At 43.4% G+C, this 19274-nt stretch overlaps 2 protein-coding genes across 4 annotated transcripts in view; one reads left to right on the top strand and one right to left on the bottom strand.

Moving 5' to 3' along the window:
* LOC138978726 (ubiquitin carboxyl-terminal hydrolase 5-like) overlaps window positions 1–19274 on the bottom strand; it is a 45028-nt gene that overhangs the window by 13901 nt on the left and 11853 nt on the right. For all 3 annotated transcript variants that reach the window (XR_011459774.1, XR_011459775.1, XM_070351515.1), the window contains exons 7-14: window positions 18360–18454; window positions 17397–17590; window positions 16390–16461; window positions 15168–15243; window positions 13651–13773; window positions 11586–11739; window positions 10501–10558; window positions 8673–8795 (exon numbers count right to left, since the gene is read on the bottom strand). Coding sequence is in view for 1 of the 3 variants with exons in the window: in XM_070351515.1 (XP_070207616.1) it covers window positions 8673–8795; window positions 10501–10558; window positions 11586–11739; window positions 13651–13773; window positions 15168–15243; window positions 16390–16461; window positions 17397–17590; window positions 18360–18454 (895 nt within the window). In the remaining 2 variants the exon portion in view is untranslated. The remainder of the gene's footprint in view (window positions 1–8672; window positions 8796–10500; window positions 10559–11585; window positions 11740–13650; window positions 13774–15167; window positions 15244–16389; window positions 16462–17396; window positions 17591–18359; window positions 18455–19274) is intronic.
* Window positions 3803–8242, top strand: LOC138978725 (uncharacterized). The gene is made up of 2 exons (XM_070351514.1): window positions 3803–7630; window positions 7814–8242. Exon 1 carries the CDS (start codon window positions 4000–4002, stop codon window positions 7162–7164), a length of 3165 nt encoding a protein of 1054 aa, XP_070207615.1. The 5' UTR covers window positions 3803–3999; the 3' UTR covers window positions 7165–7630; window positions 7814–8242.

Here is a 19274-nt window from a genome sequence, read left to right as displayed (position 1 = left end):
CGCGACGAGGGAAAGGGGGGAGATGGGATAGGGGAAAGGGGGGGGAGATGGGATAGAGCCACTTGTTAAGTGTTTCTTGTTCACAAAAGCACTAATAAAAAAATTGCTCCAGGGGCTTGCAACGTAGTACAATATATGACCTTACTGGGAGAATGCAAGTTTCCAGTACAAAGGACTAAACATTTCTTACATACTGCTTGACTAAAATCTTTACAAACATTGACTATATTCTATACAAGAACCACTTAACAAGGGTAAAAGGAGAAACAGAATCCATTAGTCGCCTCATACAACATGCGGGGTGCAGAGAAATAAGGATGTAGAAAAGAAGACTTTTGGTAAGTGAAATAAAGGTGATGGATCCAGTCAGGTAGAAATAAGACAACAAGAAAAGAATTGGAAAACTGCAGGGAATAGTAGGGAGAGTTTTCTTGGAAGGAAATATAGGTGAAAGGACTGGTAAGGCAGAAATAAGACAAAAGAAGATGTGACGAATGGAATTCGTGTATCGACTCCCTCTCTCATATTAATCGAGACTTCACTAGTTGCGTACACAAAACGAGGTTAAATGACCGAGACTACGTCATGACGACACTGTATACATATGACGTCAACGCTCGCGCCATTAGTCCAAAACTAGTGCAGCGTACAAGGCAAGAATGTGTTTATCTTCATGGAAAGAAATTTAAACGAAGAGAGCAAAAGAAAACAGCGTGCATTGGTATTAATTCGTGAATATGAACTGTACATATATTCAGTTGAGGTTGCTAGGATGCAATGCTCTGACCGTTTCATTGACTCCAAGATGGCAGCAATCAACGAAGCCACGTAGATTGCACCAGCATATGTTTCACCTTCCGTGGACGGATTTCCACATTTTTGCGATCTCCAAAGGTCCACTAACCGCAGGTAAAACACGCTAATACATTTTAACATTATTGATTCACAGGAAAACACAGGTATTGTTCATTTTTCCATGTGTTTGTGTCAGTCTGTGAACTCTTGTTTCTGTGTTGTTTTAGAGAAACAAATTGAATGATATCGATGGAAATCATACTTGATAATAACAGATATTGCACGTGTGTGTTGCAGAAGGTGCAAGTGTACAGGGGTGTACAATGCTTGTGTAAATGATGTCGTGTGAACACTGTGGGAAGGGCAACGTCAGCGGTAACCACGGAAGGAACCACCAACGTCCCCAAGTGTCACCCAGATCGAGTTTATCATGATGAGTAGACTACTTTATATTTTGTGAACATTAACTTCATGTCTTCATTTGTGTAAACCGAAATACATTTGCAACGAGAAGAAGAAGTACGTTCCGCGCTTCGATATCAAACGTCTACGCAACAAGAAGAAGAAAGACAATGTTGTTACGTGTGTGTGAAATCACACCAGCGAAATCATAATCTATAAAACTTTCATTTGAAGATTCTAAGAGAAAGGGATTGATGTCTGCAAGAATGATCATGTGCATGTTTTTTGAAAGTACAGAATTATTAAATTTCTTATTACTTCTTTGCACTTGTCTCTGTTAAACACTGATCAGCCCTAGAACGAGAAGCAGACGTCACAATGGGGGCTCGAGTCACGGGATATTGAATCAACGTTTTACTTTCGATCCAGCCGTTCCAAATTTTTCTCGTTTCAAAATTGCTGTAGGTTTCTTGCATGTCGATTTGTATTGTATATGTTCGTACTTCATCGCCATCGTCTCATCATATAATTTTATTTATTTACCTTTAGTTATATTACTTATCACAGATCTATAACTCAACGTGTGCCCTATCACACGGTAAAATAAAAACTGGAAGTGTTGTCAGCTGAAACGACACGTTAAAAAATCAATATTTAGCGAGACCACTTTTGATTTGTTAGCTCCCAATTTTATTTGTGGTGTTCCAATTCATCAGTGTGATAGTATTCTTGCACGTACTATCGGAACCATCATTTCCCTTAGTTTGTTCTAAATTACGCGGGAGGTTGGTGGGAGTCAGGTACCTAAGAGGTAAGGATTTAATACCTGTATTTCCCTGTGAAGCCCTATATAATCGACTTGTGGATATCAGTCGTATTTACTTGATGTAGAAGTGGCTGTAAATTAATCTACACAGTAAATGATGCGAATTGACAGTTGAGTTGATACATCTTGTATATTCAACGTTCGATCGAGTGAAAGATTGATCTTTTCGCCAGAAAGAGTCAAATAAAGTTTACAGTGTAAGTTCTCGTTAGTAGATAGAAGTAAACTGACTCACGATAGAACGTGGAAACATAACTCTTTGGGTGGTTGTGTGGAAACGTAACGTAACATACGTTGAAGAATTATTTCAAAGTACAGTAGAAGTAGAGCTAAACTAGGACTTGCATTTTGTGCACGAAGGCGCCGCCCGACTGTTTCTTTTTGTAATTTGATCCGAAATTTAGTAGCTCGACGGTGTTTGAGCAACATACATTTTGTACGTTTTGGAATAATACGCGAGGTGACTTATGAGTGACGACAGTTCCCCAGCTCATAATTTTAGAAAGTCCACCATCGCAGCCCAGTTGGCACGGAAACAGCCGGCCGACAAATCGCTTCCCATAGTAACCACAGATAAGAAGGGAAGAAAAACCCTTACTGTCGGTAACGATCGGGAAGAGGTGATAGACTCGTTACCAATTCCTGCTGACGAAGAAGAGAGTGTTCATCTCTCTCTTCAAGTTGACAGCAACCGTAACGACGAAGAGGTTGATCCACAGGCGTGCACGGACGTGTCACCTGTAAATATGTCTCAGTCCACAAGTGTAGATCCGCTAGAGTTGACTAGACAGCTAATGGCCGAAGGACAGTTGTTGGGGTTAGAAGGAGCCGAGTTGCGTGCATTTGTTCTTGATCAGAAAGAGAAGCAACAAACTCGCGAAGAACGAGAACGTGATGCTGAACGACAAGAACGTGCTGAACGACAAGAACGTGATGCTGAACGACAAGAACGTGACGCTGAACGACAATTCCAACTGGAACAGTTGAAAATCCAGAACGCCAACCAAGAGGGCAACAGGAACAACAACTCGCCAGGACGTATTCGCGAAGATGATGGTTTCAAGCCCAAGATTCCTTTTCTAGACGACCGTGATGACATCGAGAGCTGGTTCCATCAGTTCGAGCATTATGCTCGAGACTGTAACCTGAGTGATGCAGCAAAAGCTTCACGTGTAGTGTACTTTCTGAAGGGTAAGGCGAGAGTCATCTTCTCAAAGCTGAACGAGGAAGACGCTAATGACTACGACACTCTCAAACACGCTTTGTATGAGGGCTTCCAACTCACTAGCGAAGATTATAGAAAGAAGTTTCGCCAAACCAAGAAAAGCGCCACTGACACGTATAAAGAGCACATCACGAAGCTAGAACGGTATCTAGACAAGTGGGTGGAATTAGCAGAATGCGACCAAGATGTAAAAGATCTCAAAGATTTGTTGGTCCGTGAGCAGGTGTTGGACACCCTTCCGCCTGACCTCGCCGTTCACATTAGGGATAGAGACCCTAAGAGCGCCAAAGAGATTGGGATGATAGCCAACACATATCAACAATCTAGATCGAACGTCAAAACTTCATCGACGTACGTCAAGCCTGAAAAACGTCGTTCTCCCCAAGAAGAAACAAGAATAGCTGCTCCATCAACAAAACCCGCAAATCAAACTCTAAAGGCAAAGTTGAGTGACGCCGAGAGAGAGAAACTGCGAGCATCTGGATGTTGTTTCATTTGTAAATTGCAAGGGCATGTCTCTCGTTTTTGTCCAAACAAGAGAGACACAGCAGGTGCAGTTTCATCGAAGAAAGATACACTTGAGACACCGATCCTCTTAGAAAAACTTTGCGGAAATTGCAAGGAAAAGAAATGTGCCGAAGTGGTACCAGTGAAGCTGAATGGAACAATTGTCAACGCTTTGAGAGACACTGGATGTACTGGTATCATTGTCAGCAAGAAGTTTGTGCCTAAGGAGGCATATTCAGCGAAAATGAAGGAGACTACTCTGGCAGAGAAAGACTCCAAGAAGATGTACCACACCGCCGTGGTGCACATCGATTCACCCTACTTTGACTCCGAGACAGAAGTAACGGTGATGGACGACCCAATTTACCCTGTCCTCATAGGTAAATGGTATGGACTAGGTAAAGAGAAGAAATTGACTCCCACATATCCTGTTCGAGACCCAGCGTGGTACCCTGGGACAGCAGCTGCTGTTACCACGAGAGCACAAGCGACAGAAGACGCCCAGAAACCAAGCTGCAGTCACAAACAGGGAGTCAAGGAAGAAGAAAGACTGTATTCGCCAGCTGATCTGAAGAGAGAACAGGCAAGTGACCCTTCGTTGAAGACCATCAGGCAATTTGCCAACTCTCCAGAAGGGATCAATGGGATACGATATTCATACAAGAAAGAAATCCTGTATAGAACAACGAAAGATCGCCACGGAAACGACCGTTCACTAGTAATCGTTCCGAAGAAACTCAGGAACAAAGTTCTTTCATTTGGTCACGATCACCCCATGGCAGGACACTTAGGTCAAAGAAAAACATCTGACAGAATTAGAGCAGAATTCTGGTGGCCAGGGTGTGCAGGAGACATTCGTAGGTATTGCTTGTCCTGTGACACATGCCAAAGAACTGCACCGAAAAGTCAGACAAAGAAAGTCCCTCTGGGAAGGATGCCACCCATCAGTTCGGTTTTCAAGAGAGTTGCGGTGGATATCATCGGCCCGGTCAAACCTATGTCGGAGAGCAAGAAACAATACATCTTGGTATCTGTTGACTACGCTACCCGATACCCCGAAGCCGTAGCCCTGAAAAACATCCAAGCAGATACCGTAGCTGAAGCTCTCTGGGAGATGTGGACTAGATTGGGAATCCCAGATGAAGTGATAACGGACCAAGGCACACAGTTCACCAGCCACCTGATGAAAGAAGTGAACGACTTTCTCAGCATCAAACACCATATGACTGCACCGTTTCACCCTCAAGCGAATGGTTTGGTCGAAAGGTTCAACTCCACACTGAAGAGCATGCTGAAAAAGTTAGCGATAGATCAACCGAGGGAATGGGACACGTTTATCCCCGCCCTCCTGTTTGCATACAGAGAAGCTCCACAAGAAAGCATGGGATTTTCGCCGTTTGAGCTGCTGTATGGGAGATCTGTCAAAGGACCCATGCAAGTGCTGCGCCAAACATGGACCGAAGAAGAAATCTCAGGGGAGCAGAAGACTACAGCGGAATATGTAGTCAACCTCAGGAACAGAATAGAAGAAACGTGCAACGTGGCACGTGAGAACCTGAAGAAAGCGGCCAGCAAGCAAGCCCATTTCTTCAACAAGAAAACGAAACCAAGGACGCTAGAAGTCGGAAAACGGGTTCTACTTCTACGCCCTGTGAAGAACAACAAGCTGGAACTTACATGGTCAGGTCCCTACAAGGTTGTGGAAAAGTTGAATGAATTCGACTACAAGATCCAAGTTGGCAGAAGAACACGGATCTACCACATCAACCTCATCAAGGAGTACCAAGAACGGGAATTGAGTTCCGCCACTCCCAATCCCAGTTCATCTGCCCAAGCGAGTGTTCCTGCTTCAAACGAAGAAGAAAGTGATGAAGAAGACGGAGGAGAAGAGGTCGTGGCTGTTGTCATGGAAGAGGACAACACGATGGACGATGACATTTTCAAGTATGACACTCAGAAGATGTTACCCCTCCTAGAAACTCAAAGAACCGAAAATGTGAAGAACATCCATTTCGACGAGAAATTGGACGAGGCAAAGGTCAAGGAGGCGAAGATGATCTGTGAAGAATTTGAAGAGTTCCTAACAGATGTTCCAAAGACGACGAACCTGGAAAAATGTTCCATTGAAGTGACAGAGAAGAAACCAGTCTTTGTGAAACCCAGACCCATACCTCACGCCATGGTAGAAACTGTCGAAAAGGAAATTGAAGAAATGCTGAAGTTGCATGTCATCGAACCTGCAAACTCTCCATACAACTCTCCCATCGTCCTGATAAAGAAGAAGGACGGAAAGTACCGTTTCTGTTCTGATCTGAGAGCTCTGAACAACGTGGTAGTGTTCGACGCTGAACCCATCACCGATGTCGACCATCTGTTTCAAAGTTTAGGAAAAGCGAAATACTTTTCAAAGCTAGACTTGACGAAAGGATATTGGGCGATCCCAATAGAAGAGGAAGATAGAGACAAGACGGCATTCACAACTTCAGCGGGCCAATTTCGTTGGGCCAACATGCCATTTGGATTGAAAACAGCGACAGGGGTGTTTAATCGCATGATGAGGAAGCTACTCAATCCAATCAGAAGAAAAGACGTCCACCACTTCATGGACGACGTGCTTATAGCAACTGAAACCTGGGAAGAGCACATGTCAGCTCTGAAGGCAGTACTACAGAGGTTACAAGAAGCCAATTTGGCAGCAAAACCCTCCAAGTGCTACATAGGCTACACAGAGTTGCCGTACCTCGGACACGAAGTGGGAGGTGGAAAAAGGTGGCCAGAAAGCGACAAGATCAAGAAGATTCAAGACGCTCTCCCACCCACCACGAAGAAGGAACTACGGTCGTTCCTAGGACTCTGCAACTTCTACAGGTCCTACATCGAGTCATACGCGAACATAGCTGTTCCGTTAACCGACCTGACAAAGAAGTTCAACCCAGACAAGCTTGTCTGGAACGACGAAGCGAGAAGGAGTTTTGAGACACTCAAAGAGAAAATCTCACAGAAACCTGTGCTGTGTATGCCAGACCACAGCAAACCTTTCGTGCTAAGGACGGACGCCTCCGACAAAGGAATGGGTGCTGTTCTCATGCAAGAGCACGAAGAGACTCTACGACCTGTTGCGTACCAAAGCAAGAAGTTCAACGGAGCAGAAAGTAGGTACGCCACCGTAGAAAAAGAATGCCTAGCTACAGTTTGGGGAGTGGGAAAGTTCGAACGGTATCTGTACGGGAAACACTTCACCATTGAGACAGACCATCGCCCACTCAAACATCTCCAACGACAACCGAACAACCCTCGTCTGATGAGATGGGCCCTCCAACTGCAGCCATACGAGTTCACCGTACGTGTTATCCCCGGGAAGGACAACCACGGTGCAGATTATATGAGCAGAGCGTCGTACGATGAATAATTATCTACTTGGGATAGGATAATTATCTTGATCCATGGGGTTATGTGACGAATGGAATTCGTGTATCGACTCCCTCTCTCATATTAATCGAGACTTCACTAGTTGCGTACACAAAACGAGGTTAAATGACCGAGACTACGTCATGACGACACTGTATACATATGACGTCAACGCTCGCGCCATTAGTCCAAAACTAGTGCAGCGTACAAGGCAAGAATGTGTTTATCTTCATGGAAAGAAATTTAAACGAAGAGAGCAAAAGAAAACAGCGTGCATTGGTATTAATTCGTGAATATGAACTGTACATATATTCAGTTGAGGTTGCTAGGATGCAATGCTCTGACCGTTTCATTGACTCCAAGATGGCAGCAATCAACGAAGCCACGTAGATTGCACCAGCATATGTTTCACCTTCCGTGGACGGATTTCCACATTTTTGCGATCTCCAAAGGTCCACTAACCGCAGGTAAAACACGCTAATACATTTTAACATTATTGATTCACAGGAAAACACAGGTATTGTTCATTTTTCCATGTGTTTGTGTCAGTCTGTGAACTCTTGTTTCTGTGTTGTTTTAGAGAAACAAATTGAATGATATCGATGGAAATCATACTTGATAATAACAGATATTGCACGTGTGTGTTGCAGAAGGTGCAAGTGTACAGGGGTGTACAATGCTTGTGTAAATGATGTCGTGTGAACACTGTGGGAAGGGCAACGTCAGCGGTAACCACGGAAGGAACCACCAACGTCCCCAAGTGTCACCCAGATCGAGTTTATCATGATGAGTAGACTACTTTATATTTTGTGAACATTAACTTCATGTCTTCATTTGTGTAAACCGAAATACATTTGCAACGAGAAGAAGAAGTACGTTCCGCGCTTCGATATCAAACGTCTACGCAACAAGAAGAAGAAAGACAATGTTGTTACGTGTGTGTGAAATCACACCAGCGAAATCATAATCTATAAAACTTTCATTTGAAGATTCTAAGAGAAAGGGATTGATGTCTGCAAGAATGATCATGTGCATGTTTTTTTGAAAGTACAGAATTATTAAATTTCTTATTACTTCTTTGCACTTGTCTCTGTTAAACACTGATCAGCCCTAGAACGAGAAGCAGACGTCACAGAAGAGAAGAAACAGAACCGTTAGTCGCCTCTTACGACATGCTGGGTAGCATCGGGTAAATTCTTTCTAGTCCCAACCAATATGGGACTCCCCCTAACCCGCGGGAGGTGCCTTGAATATGTGCGCGATATAAATTGCATAAAAACAAATTTTAAATAAAAAAAAATCCCTGCGCTTAGAACTGTACCCACGGAATACGCGCGATATAAGCCTCATATTGATTGATTGATTGATAACAGAGATATAGCCCCACATTTGTTTAAATCTAAAACCTGACAAACTCCCCCCCCCCCCCCACACACATTCTGTCACCCATTCCTGCCCTTCCCCCACCCCCTCTTTTCTCATGTTCACTGCATGTAAAGAGGTACCGACTTTTTAGCCTGTGTCTTGCCCTGAATGGCGCTGCTGTAGAAATCATCCACCAGCTCCTCGGCAGCAAAGCTACTGATGCAGTCCAGCAGTCGGATCCTGGGCCTCACCATCTCCTTGGGGTCCCTGAAAAGGAAATCAAGTACAGCATCAACATGTGACAACAGAAAACACATATCAGCGCTAAAGATTATTACATGACAACTTCACACCAGGGCAGGGTAGGGCATGGTAGAGTAGGGGAGAGCATGGTAGAGTAGGGGAGGGCATGGTAGAGTAGGGGAGGGCAGGGTAGAGTAGGGGAGAGCAGGGTAGGCTAGGGTAGGGTAGTGTAGTGTAGTGTAGGGTAGGGTAGGGTAGTGTAGTGTAGGGTAGGGTAGTGTAGGGTAGGGGAGAGCAGGGTAGGCTAGGGTAGGGTAGTGTAGTGTAGGGTAGGGTAGTGTAGTGTAGTGTAGGGTAGTGTAGTGTAGGGTAGTGTAGGGTAGTGTAGGGTAGTGTAGTGTAGGGTAGTGTAGGGCAGGGTAGGGTAGTGTAGGGTAGTGTAGTGTAGGGTAGGGTAGGGTAGTGTAGTGTAGGGTAGGGAAGTGTAGTGTAGGGTAGTGTAGTGTAGGGTAGTGTAGTGTAGGGTAGTGTAGGGTAGGGTAGGGCAGGGTAGGGTAGTGTAGTGTAGGGTAGAGTAGTGTAGGGTAGAGTAGTGTAGGGTAGAGTAGTGTAGGGTAGGGAAGTGTAGGGTAGGGTAGAGTAGTGTAGAGTAGTGTAGGGAAGTGCAGGGTAGGGTAGAGTAGTGTAGGGTAGAGTAGTGTAGGGTAGAGTAGTGTAGGGTAGAGTAGTGTAGGGTAGGGTTGGGCAGGTTAGGGCAGGGCAGTGTAGTGTAGAGTAGTGTAGGGTAGAGTAGTGTAGGGCAGGGCAGTGTAGAGTAGAGTAGGGTAGAGTAGGGTAGAGTAGTGTAGGGTAGAGTAGGGCAGGGTAGGGCAGAGTAGTGTAGGGTAGAGTAGTGTAGGGTAGAGTAGTGTAGGGTAGAGTAGTGTAGGGTAGGGCAGTGTAGTGTAGGGTAGAGTAGTGTAGGGTAGAGTAGTGTAGGGTAGAGTAGTGTAGGGTAGAGTAGAGTAGTGTAGAGTAGTGTAGGGTAGAGTAGGGTAGAGTAGGGTAGGGTAGTGTAGGGCAGAGTAGGGTAGTGTGGTGTAAGGTAGGGCAGGGTAGGGTAGAGTAGGGTAGTGTAGGGTAGGGCAGAGTAGGGTAGTGAAGGGTAGAGTAGGGTAGTGAAGGGTAGGGTAGGGTAGGGTAGGGTTGGGTAGGGCAGGGTAGGGTAGGGCTAGGTATGGTTGGGTAAGGTGAGGAAGGGGAGATGAAGGGTATGAGAGGTTAATGTAAGGGTAGAGTAGGTAGCATAAGGAAAGGTAGGGTTAGGTACAGAAAGGTAATCTATAGTTCTGAAAGTTTCCCCAAGTCAGACGTGTTACCAAATGGAATTGTTTTCAAATAAAACATTGAATTAGGAACACATTAACACAACTCTCTTTTGCTTTGCATTAGTGCACACACATATGCCCATGCAAGTAGGCACACACACACACACGCATTCATTCATACACTCTCTCTCTCTCTCTCTCTCTCTCTCTCTCTCTCTCTCTCTCTCTCCTCTCTCTCTCTCTCTCTCTCTCTCTCTCTCTCTCTCTCTCTCTCTCTCTCTCTCTCTCTCTCTCTCTCTCTCTCTCTCTCTCTCTCTCTCTCTCTCTCTCTCTCTCTCTCTCTCTCTCTCTCTCTCTCTCTCTCTCTCTCTCTCTCTCTCTCTCTCTCATGGAGTATCACAATATTCCGAGTCAAGACTCACATCTTCTGTTCTTTTGATTCTTTGTCAGCCTTCTTCAACTCATACGCAGCAACCTCTTCTGTAAACACACAAAAATGCCAGCAAACTTTTTTAACCTCCACAATTTGTACAAGAAAACAATTTTTCGAAGACTTTTTTTCACAAAGATCTGTACAATAAAATAAAATAGGAAAGCTTGGTAAAGAAACAATTCTTAAAATTTGTGCCACCTCTGTAATGAAATTGTAGGGAAGGAAAGTAAAACAGGCAGTATATGTTTCCATAGTGGCTGGTCAAGTTCTGGCGCACCACAAACGTGATTTTAAGAACGCGTCAAAATGTCCCTACATTGTAGCTGGCCTTTCATGATGTGAATTTTGGTCAAAATAATAGACGAAAGGGACAACATGTGTTCATTCATGGGAGGTGTTCTCTTACTGGAGGTGCCAACCATCACAGGGACGACCATACAGTGGAACCCCCCTTTTCAAGGCTACCCCCCCTCCCATCCCATCCCCCTTCTTCTTCTTCTGCGTTCGTGGGCTGAAACTCCCACGTACACTCACGTTTTTTGCACGAGTGGAATTTTACGTGTATGACCGTTTTTTACCCTGCCATTTAGGCAGCCAGACGCCGTTTTCGGAGGAAGCATGCTGGGTATTTTCGTGTTTCTATAACCCACCGAACTCTGACATGGATTACAGGATCTTTTTCGTGCGCACTTGGTCTTGTGTTTGCGTGTACACACGGGGGTGTTCGGACACCGAGGAGAGTCTGCACACAAAGTTGACTCTGAGAAATAAATCTCTCGCCGAACGTGGGGACGAACTCACGCTGACAGCGGCCAACTGGATACAAATCCAGCGCGCTACCCACTGATCTACATCCCCGCCCCCTCCCATCCCCCAATTTAAGACTTCTCCCCTTTTAAGACCTGGGTTATTCAGACTTTCTGTTGAGAACATCTGTAAATTCACGCCCATTTTATGACACCCTCCTTTTCAAGACCTGGATTTCTCAACAGATTTATTTGACTTCAAGGGGGGGGGGGGGGGGGGGGAGAGGTTCCACCGTACTATGAGTTTGTACTCATCGCCGAGTCTGACCTTGGTTGACGGCCATATCCATGGGGATGGGGAGCGGGAGGTTGAAGTCTTCACGTAAGGTGTACTTGACTTTCTTGGAGCTTGCACACTGCACACGTTCCTCCACCTGGTATCGTAGACTGTCCGACGGGTTCTCTGTCCCTCGTGTGGTTCTCTGTAACAATCACAATGAAGATGTCGTTTTACAGTGTTATTTGTGTATATATATGGAACAAGAAGACTGCAGGTGAAAAAAACTAGATTGTTTGTTATTTGTGTATACATATGGAACAAGAAGACTGCAGGTGAACAAAACTAGATTGTTTGTTATTTGTGTATATCTATGGAACAAGAAGACTGCAGGTGAACAAAACTAGATTGTTTGTTATTTGTGTATATCTATGGAACAAGAAGACTGCAGGTGAAAAAAACTAGATTGTTTGTTATTTGTGTATATCTATGGACCAAGAAGACTGCAGGTGAAAAAAACTAGATTGTTTGTTATTTGTGTATATCTATGGAACAAGAAGACTGCAGGTGAAAAAAACTAGATTGTTTGTTATTTGTGTATATCTATGGAACAAGAAGACTGCAGGTGAAAAAAACTAGATTGTTTGTTATTTGTGTATATCTATGGAACAAGAAGACTGCAGGTGAACAAAACTAGATTGTTTGTTATTTGTGTATATCTATGGAACAAGAAGACTGCAGGTGAACAAAACTAGATTGTTTGTTATTTGTGTATATCTATGGAACAAGAAGACTGCAGGTGAACAAAACTAGATTGTTTGTTATTTGTGTATATCTATGGACCAAGAAGACTGCAGGTGAACAAAACTAGATTGTTTGTTATTTGTGTATATATATGGAACAAGAAGACTGCAGGTGAAAAAAACTAGATTGTTTGTTATTTGTGTATATCTATGGAACAAGAAGACTGCAGGTGAAAAAAACTAGATTGTTTGTTATTTGTGTATACATATGGAACAAGAAGACTGCAGGTGAACAAAACTAGATTGTTTGTTATTTGTGTATACATATGGAACAAGAAGACTGCAGGTGAACAAAACTAGATTGTTTGTTATTTGTGTATATCTATGGAACAAGAAGACTGCAGGTGAACAAAACTAGATTGTTTGTTATTTGTGTATATATATGGAACAAGAAGACTGCAGGTGAACAAAACTAGATTGTTTGTTATTTGCTTCTGGTGAGTACATTCTCATTGTTATCTTGTTAATGTTGTTTGTGCTCTGTCATACTAAAGGAGACCCAGACACTAAAATACAGTGAAAATGAACTCTAGCACCAATGATGCACACTCTATACTCATGTTTTTAAACATAGGTTGATTATTGCTTCTGTTAACTGGTCATTTTTAAAAAAATGTTTTTTTAGACATAGCCGGGATTTCCCATGTAACATGCCCCTAATGGCTTTGCCGTGAGGGCGTAAAACTTGGATTTTCTTCTTCTGGTTATTTCTGGTATTTTGCCAGTTTTCATGTGAAGATACCAGAGGAGAACCCCTATTCTAAGACTCCCTCCGACGGGCGCTGTGGCGGGGTGGTAAGACGTCGGCCTCTTAATCGGAAGGTCGAGGGTTCGAATCCCGGCCGCCTGGTGGGTTAAGTGTGGAGATTTTTCCGATCTCCCAGGTCAACTTATGTGCAGACCTGCTAGTGGCTTATCCCCCTTCGTGTGTACACGCAAACACAAGACCAAGTGCGCACGGAAAAGATCCTGTAATCCATGTCAGAGTTCGGTGGGTTATAGAAACACGAAAATATCCAGCATGCTTCCTCCGAAAGCGGCGTAAGGCTGCCTAAATGGCGGGGTAAAAACGGTCATACACGTAAAATTCCACTCGTGCAAAACACGAGTGTACGTGGGAGTTTCAGCCCACGAACGCAGAAGAAGAAGGAGAAGGAGAAGGAGAAGGAGGAGGAGGAGGAGAAGGAGAAGGAGAAGGAGAAGGAGAAGGAGAAGAAGAAGAAGAAGAAGAAAAAGAAGAAGAAGAAGGCCCCCTCCATTTTAAGACCTGATCTCAGATTTGTGGAAGTCCAAAAAAGGGGGTTCCATTTTACCTCAACCATGGAGAGGAGGTGCAGCAGGAACTCTTGAGCATCCTGCTGTCGCTTGCTGCAGAACTCATGATGGCCCCGCCCAACCACCGTCTTGAACATCTGGGGCCGTATTCCTGACGGAGGCTGGAAAATACAGCAAATCATGACTCGAGTAAACCAATAACCACAACTACAATCAGGCATGGGAATTGAAAATTGTAAAAAAGGCGGAAAATTTATAACTGAAGACGCGAAGCGTCAAGTCGACGGTGCAAAGCGCCTAGCCTTACTAGGGGGGTCCGGGGGCATGCTCCCCCGGAAAAAATTTTCTCCAAAGAACCCAGAAGGTGCAATCTGGTGTCATCTGAGCTCCAAGTTTGCCATTAAATTCTGTTTTTAGAATCAGAGTTTTTAGTACAAAAATGTACCAATTTTTGCTTTTTTTAAGAAAAAAAATATATACATGTATTATATGGTTTAAATTTGTAAAAAAATTGATCTGTTGAGACAAACAGGACAATGTAACTTGTAACACAATCTGTGCAATCTGGTTTACTTTCAAACATTAAAGTTCAATAACTGAGGCGGGCGGAAGCAGTGCGTGAACAAAGTACGGAAAGTTTTCGCGGGCTTTTGCGCAAAGGCCAAAGTAACCGGTGCTTTTTTTGTGTGCCTCCCTCCTTTATTTTTTGGGCGGACACTTTTGCATTTTCGGCGGAACAAAAAAAAGACGGACAATTCCCATGCCTGTACAATAAGCAGCTCCAGCAGTGTGTGCGGATTTTCAAAAGCTATGTTCTTGGATTTAAAAAAAAAAAGTCTTAACTGAGGGTTCACTAGTTAGGAGTGACATCCTGTTGGCACATGCCGCTCCTCTACTTGTTGATTTTTTTTATTTTTATTAATTTTTTTTTTCCACACAAAATTCGAAAAAAATTTCAGCAATTACAGTCTTTTTAAAACTACTGCAAGGGATTGACAAGGGGACAATGTTCAAGTTATGCCTCCCTTCCCGAGAACAAAAAATAAAATCTTTCTAAAATCTTCTGAACAGTGCACATGCACCACCAAACCAGCCACCCTAGATGGTCCTAACCCTATAAACATACAATGCAGACCTGCCAACCCTTATGAAGCCTCAAGTTTAGCAATTTAGAATTTTTTGGAATTTTCAGCATGGCAAATGGATACAATTTATTCCCTATTCCCACATCTGCATTATTGCCATCTTGTACAAGAATAGACATTTTTAATAAAGTTTCATGAGATTGCAGGATTATAAAATGCCCATTAGAGAGTATCTGCAGTGCCAGTTTTTAGAAGATGTTTTATGACACATTTTGTGACCGCTACACGGAGAGGAAAGCAGAAATGAGTACATGTACCAGGACTCACACAAAAAACAGAAAACTGTTGCATGCTTGTGATTATTTGTTTCAGCATAGCAGTCTTTAGCTTTGCGCAGCAATTGCTCTTAAAACGTAGCATGCTACGCTGAAAGGGTAACGGTTCGCAGCTCTGACAATGTGAGAACTCACAGGTATGTAATCACCAGCACTCTCAGAAGTTGGCTTGGAGTAGTCCCCAGACAGCAACCCATGTCCCAGCTTGGCCCTGGAGATAAACAATAACCACTGTTCACACCTCTCTGTTTCAGGCCATACAGCATTATCAAGGACTGTCTACCCTCTCAGTGATAAAACACAAAAAGAAACTAATATCAAAATGCCGTATAAATCATACTTCGCAAGGCTTTGTGACCTTGCAAACACGCAAGCACCAACTCCTACAAACATGCAGTGATACACACACAAAAACACTAAAAGAAACTAAAATAAAATGCTATATAAATCATACTTTGCAAGGCTATGTGCTCTTGCAAACACGCAAGCACCAACTCCTACAAACATGCAGTGATACACACACAAAAAACACTAAAAGAAACTAAAATAAAATGCTATATAAATCATACTTTGCAAGGCTATGTGCTCTTGCATACACGCAAGCACCAAATCCTACAAAAACACACAGACACTGACAGACACTGAAGCATGCAGTCACGCAACACCGAAGTCCTAAAATAAACACTGTCAAGGAAACAGTGAGAAATCAACAAAAGGCTAGGGTAACAGAACATTTTTGTGTGTGACAATGTGTGACAATGTGTGACACCTAGTTCCCCTACCCAATCCTTCTTCCCAACAATCCCTTTTCTGATTTGTGACGCTAAACTACGCTTTCCCTACATTTTGAACTACCATGTAATGCAACGTAATTCACTAGACACAAGGAACTGCATGTTGCACAGTGGAACTCTCCCTTTCAGATCCTGTTTCCTCAGACTCTTTCTTCATACCCTCTGTAAATGTACCCCCATTTTAGGACTCCTTCCTTTTTAAGACCCGGTTTCCTCAGATTTTTAAGTTTTTGTTGTTGTTGTTTGTTTGTTTGCGAAGGGCCATATCAGGGCGGTCCTGCTTTGACATATAACGTGCGCCACACACAAGACAGAAGTCGCAGCACAGGCTTCGTGTCTCACCCAGTCACATTATTCTGACACCCGACCAACCAGTCCAAGCACTTACCCCATAATGCCAGACGCCAGGCGGAGCAGCCACTAGATTGCCAATTTTAAAGTCTTAGGTATGACCCAGCCGGGGTTCGAACCCACGACCTCCCGATCACGGGGCAGACGCCTTACCACTAGGCCAACCGTGCCGGTTTTTTAAGGTTTTAAAAGGGAGGTTTCCTTGTACTTACATCTGCACTGTAAAATCAGAAGTGGGGTCTGTGGTGGTGTTGAGAAAGATATCCTGCATCTTCTCCACATACCTGAAATAAAAAAAACATTCCGAATAAGAGACTCTGCCTGGGGTCAGGTAGCTCAGGTGGTAGAGCACTGGACTTGTGATCCGGGGGTCATGGGTTCCAATCCGGGCCGGGCCGGCCACGAGTCAACTTTATGTGCAGACTCAGAGACGGTATCCATGTTCCACCCATGTGTCGCAACTGTGGCACGTAAAAGACTGCGGTCATTCTGCCCTAAGTGCAGGTGGCTGATTATACCTAAACACGCATACACCTGGTTAGCGCAACTCTGTTGCTGCTAGCTTTCCACTGGGAGGAAGCGACCCGAATTTCTCAGTGATGGGACAATAAAGCAATGGGGAAAAAAGCTGTTCATTTCAAATAAATACTCATGAAAACAAATAAAAGTCCTTTTCAAGAACCTACCACTTTGTTCAACCATTTCCTATTCCTGTTGACTCTGGCTATCATGATGTACAGAAGTCAATGCTTACTGAGCCAAGTTCCTTTCATCGTCTCGTCATTATTTGTTTGTTCTTCCACTATAAAGACCATCAGGTCAACATACTTGGGAATGTTTTGTTCTGTCTGTAAGGCCTAAAAAAAAAATAGGTGTGGTTACGGTAACCCGACCTACCCTATTTTTAGGGGCCGACCCTATCACTTTTTATTACATTTGTCCAAAAAAAAAAAAAAAACACCAAGAAAGCGAGTGCAGAAAACGCAATGAAAGCGAAAGCGCCCGAGTCGCACACTTATTTCCCTGTCAAGTAGGTTTAATTTGTATACATTAGAAAAAAAAGTTTAAAAAAAAAACAGTGATTGCCTACCTTCCTACCCTATTTTTTTTGGCTATGTTACCGTAACCACACCTATTTTATTTTTTTTGGCCTAATCAAACATTCCATGAACTAATCTTTGTTGTTTTATTACTCATCCATTTTTGGCCTAAAACTCACCTGCGCTGAAAGTCTGGGAGGGTGAACATGACCTGCATGACAGAGTTCATGTAACAGCTGTTACCAAGGTTACGCATGCCGGTGTAGCCCGGCCCGTACAACGGGGTCAGCTGACTGCCCGACTCTTGTATGACGTCCCACTCCCCGATTCGCTGGTTGAGGTCAATTTCAAGTTCCACCATCGTCTTCTCTGTCTGTGGAGAGAGAACGAGGAGTATACATCATTTTTATTGCGCTGGTTGAGGTCAATTTCAAGTTCCACCATCGCCTTCTCTGTCTGTGGAGAGAGAACACAGAGACTATGTCATTTTTATTACGCTGGTTGAGGTCAATTTCCAGTTCCACCATTGTCTTCTCTGTCTGTGGATGGAGAACACAGAGACTATGTCATTTTTTGCTATCTTCGTTTGACAATTTCTATTCAATGTTTCATCTTTATTTGCCTCAAAGACTGCATGCTCATTTCAAACATGATTGAATCTAGCATCAAATCTGATAAATGAAGGGAAGTAAGCACTCTAAATGCATACGACATGTGTAATAGAGTAAGTGAGAGTTCTACGGAACAAGTCTCCTGGCACCTGAGAGAATAACAAGCATTGAAATGAACAAGCGACTTTCATCCTCATCTCTTTGCATCTGGTATCAAATGAAAGTGTATGCTCAATACCAGTTGCAGAATGGATAAGACCAATACTGCCTAAAATCACCAATATATATATATAATATACATTTGTTATCCCCGCAATTTTGATTAACTCAAGCCAAAGCTCAAGCTCTTGAGTACATTGTTACATGTATGCCAAATCCACCCTCCAGAGAAAAGGCCACTCTAAAACCACTCATATCTTGCTCTCTTCTCTGTAGGCTTAATTACTATCACACAATCTTCAACCCTGAGACACCATTTCCGTACAAACACTCATGCAAACACAATGCATTTTTATCCAAAAAGATGTTTACCTTTTCCAGTGCCGAGATGTTGATACCAAAGTGAGCCAGGTGTTTGGCCAGGTGAGGGTCCTCAACCATGTCATCTTCATCGTAAGAATACACATCTGGACACAGAAAGAAAATGTGATCAAGCCATGCATTGATTAAAAGTCTTCAACAGTTCGTTTAACACTTCAATAGTTCTTTCAACTCTTCGACAGTTCTTTCAACATTTCTTTTCTAAGTAGCTGTGTTCGTCTAGCTTTGTCCCGAAGAGGACTTACTTATATTTTATTTCCCCAGCTGCTGCTTTCACTTCATTCTATATCAAGTCAAACTTATTTTTAATCATTATTTTTTTTATATAGCCTTTGTTTGTTTGTTTGCTTAACGCCCAGCCGACCACTAAGGGCCATATCAGGGCGGTGCTGCTTTGACATATAACGTGCGCCACACACTAGACAGAAGTCGCAGCACAGGCTTCATGTCTCACCCAGTCACATTATTCTGACACCGGACCAACCAGTCCTAGCACTAACCACCCCATAATGCCAGACGCCAGGCGGAGCAGCCACTAGATTGCCAATTTTAAAGTCTTAGCAGACCTGTGCACCCTCAAAACGCTCATCAGTAGTAAACAAACCAAATTTCAGTAGTTTTTAAAATGTTTCAATAGTAAGCTGTAACGACAGTTCAAGACATAATTCTGTTCACAAAGCACACAAACTGAAACACTATGACGCAGTAGAATGGGAATTACTCCAGGTTGTCTTGAGAATAACTGGACTTCCAGCACTGTTGTGCTGTTTTCTTCTTCTTTGGTGACAGAGCTGGTGTCTCCTCTTCACTATCTGAATCTCGCACTCTTTTTTTCTTTTCCATGTTTTACTTCTATCACAAGTTGCTACGCAGACGCTGGACGAACTAAATCCAGAGACTGTAGAG

Source organism: Littorina saxatilis, linkage group LG10 (genome assembly GCF_037325665.1).
Source record: "Littorina saxatilis isolate snail1 linkage group LG10, US_GU_Lsax_2.0, whole genome shotgun sequence".
In the NCBI taxonomy this organism is placed as follows: Eukaryota; Metazoa; Mollusca; class Gastropoda; order Littorinimorpha; family Littorinidae; genus Littorina; species Littorina saxatilis.
This window is presented reverse-complemented; position numbering and strand designations above follow the sequence as displayed.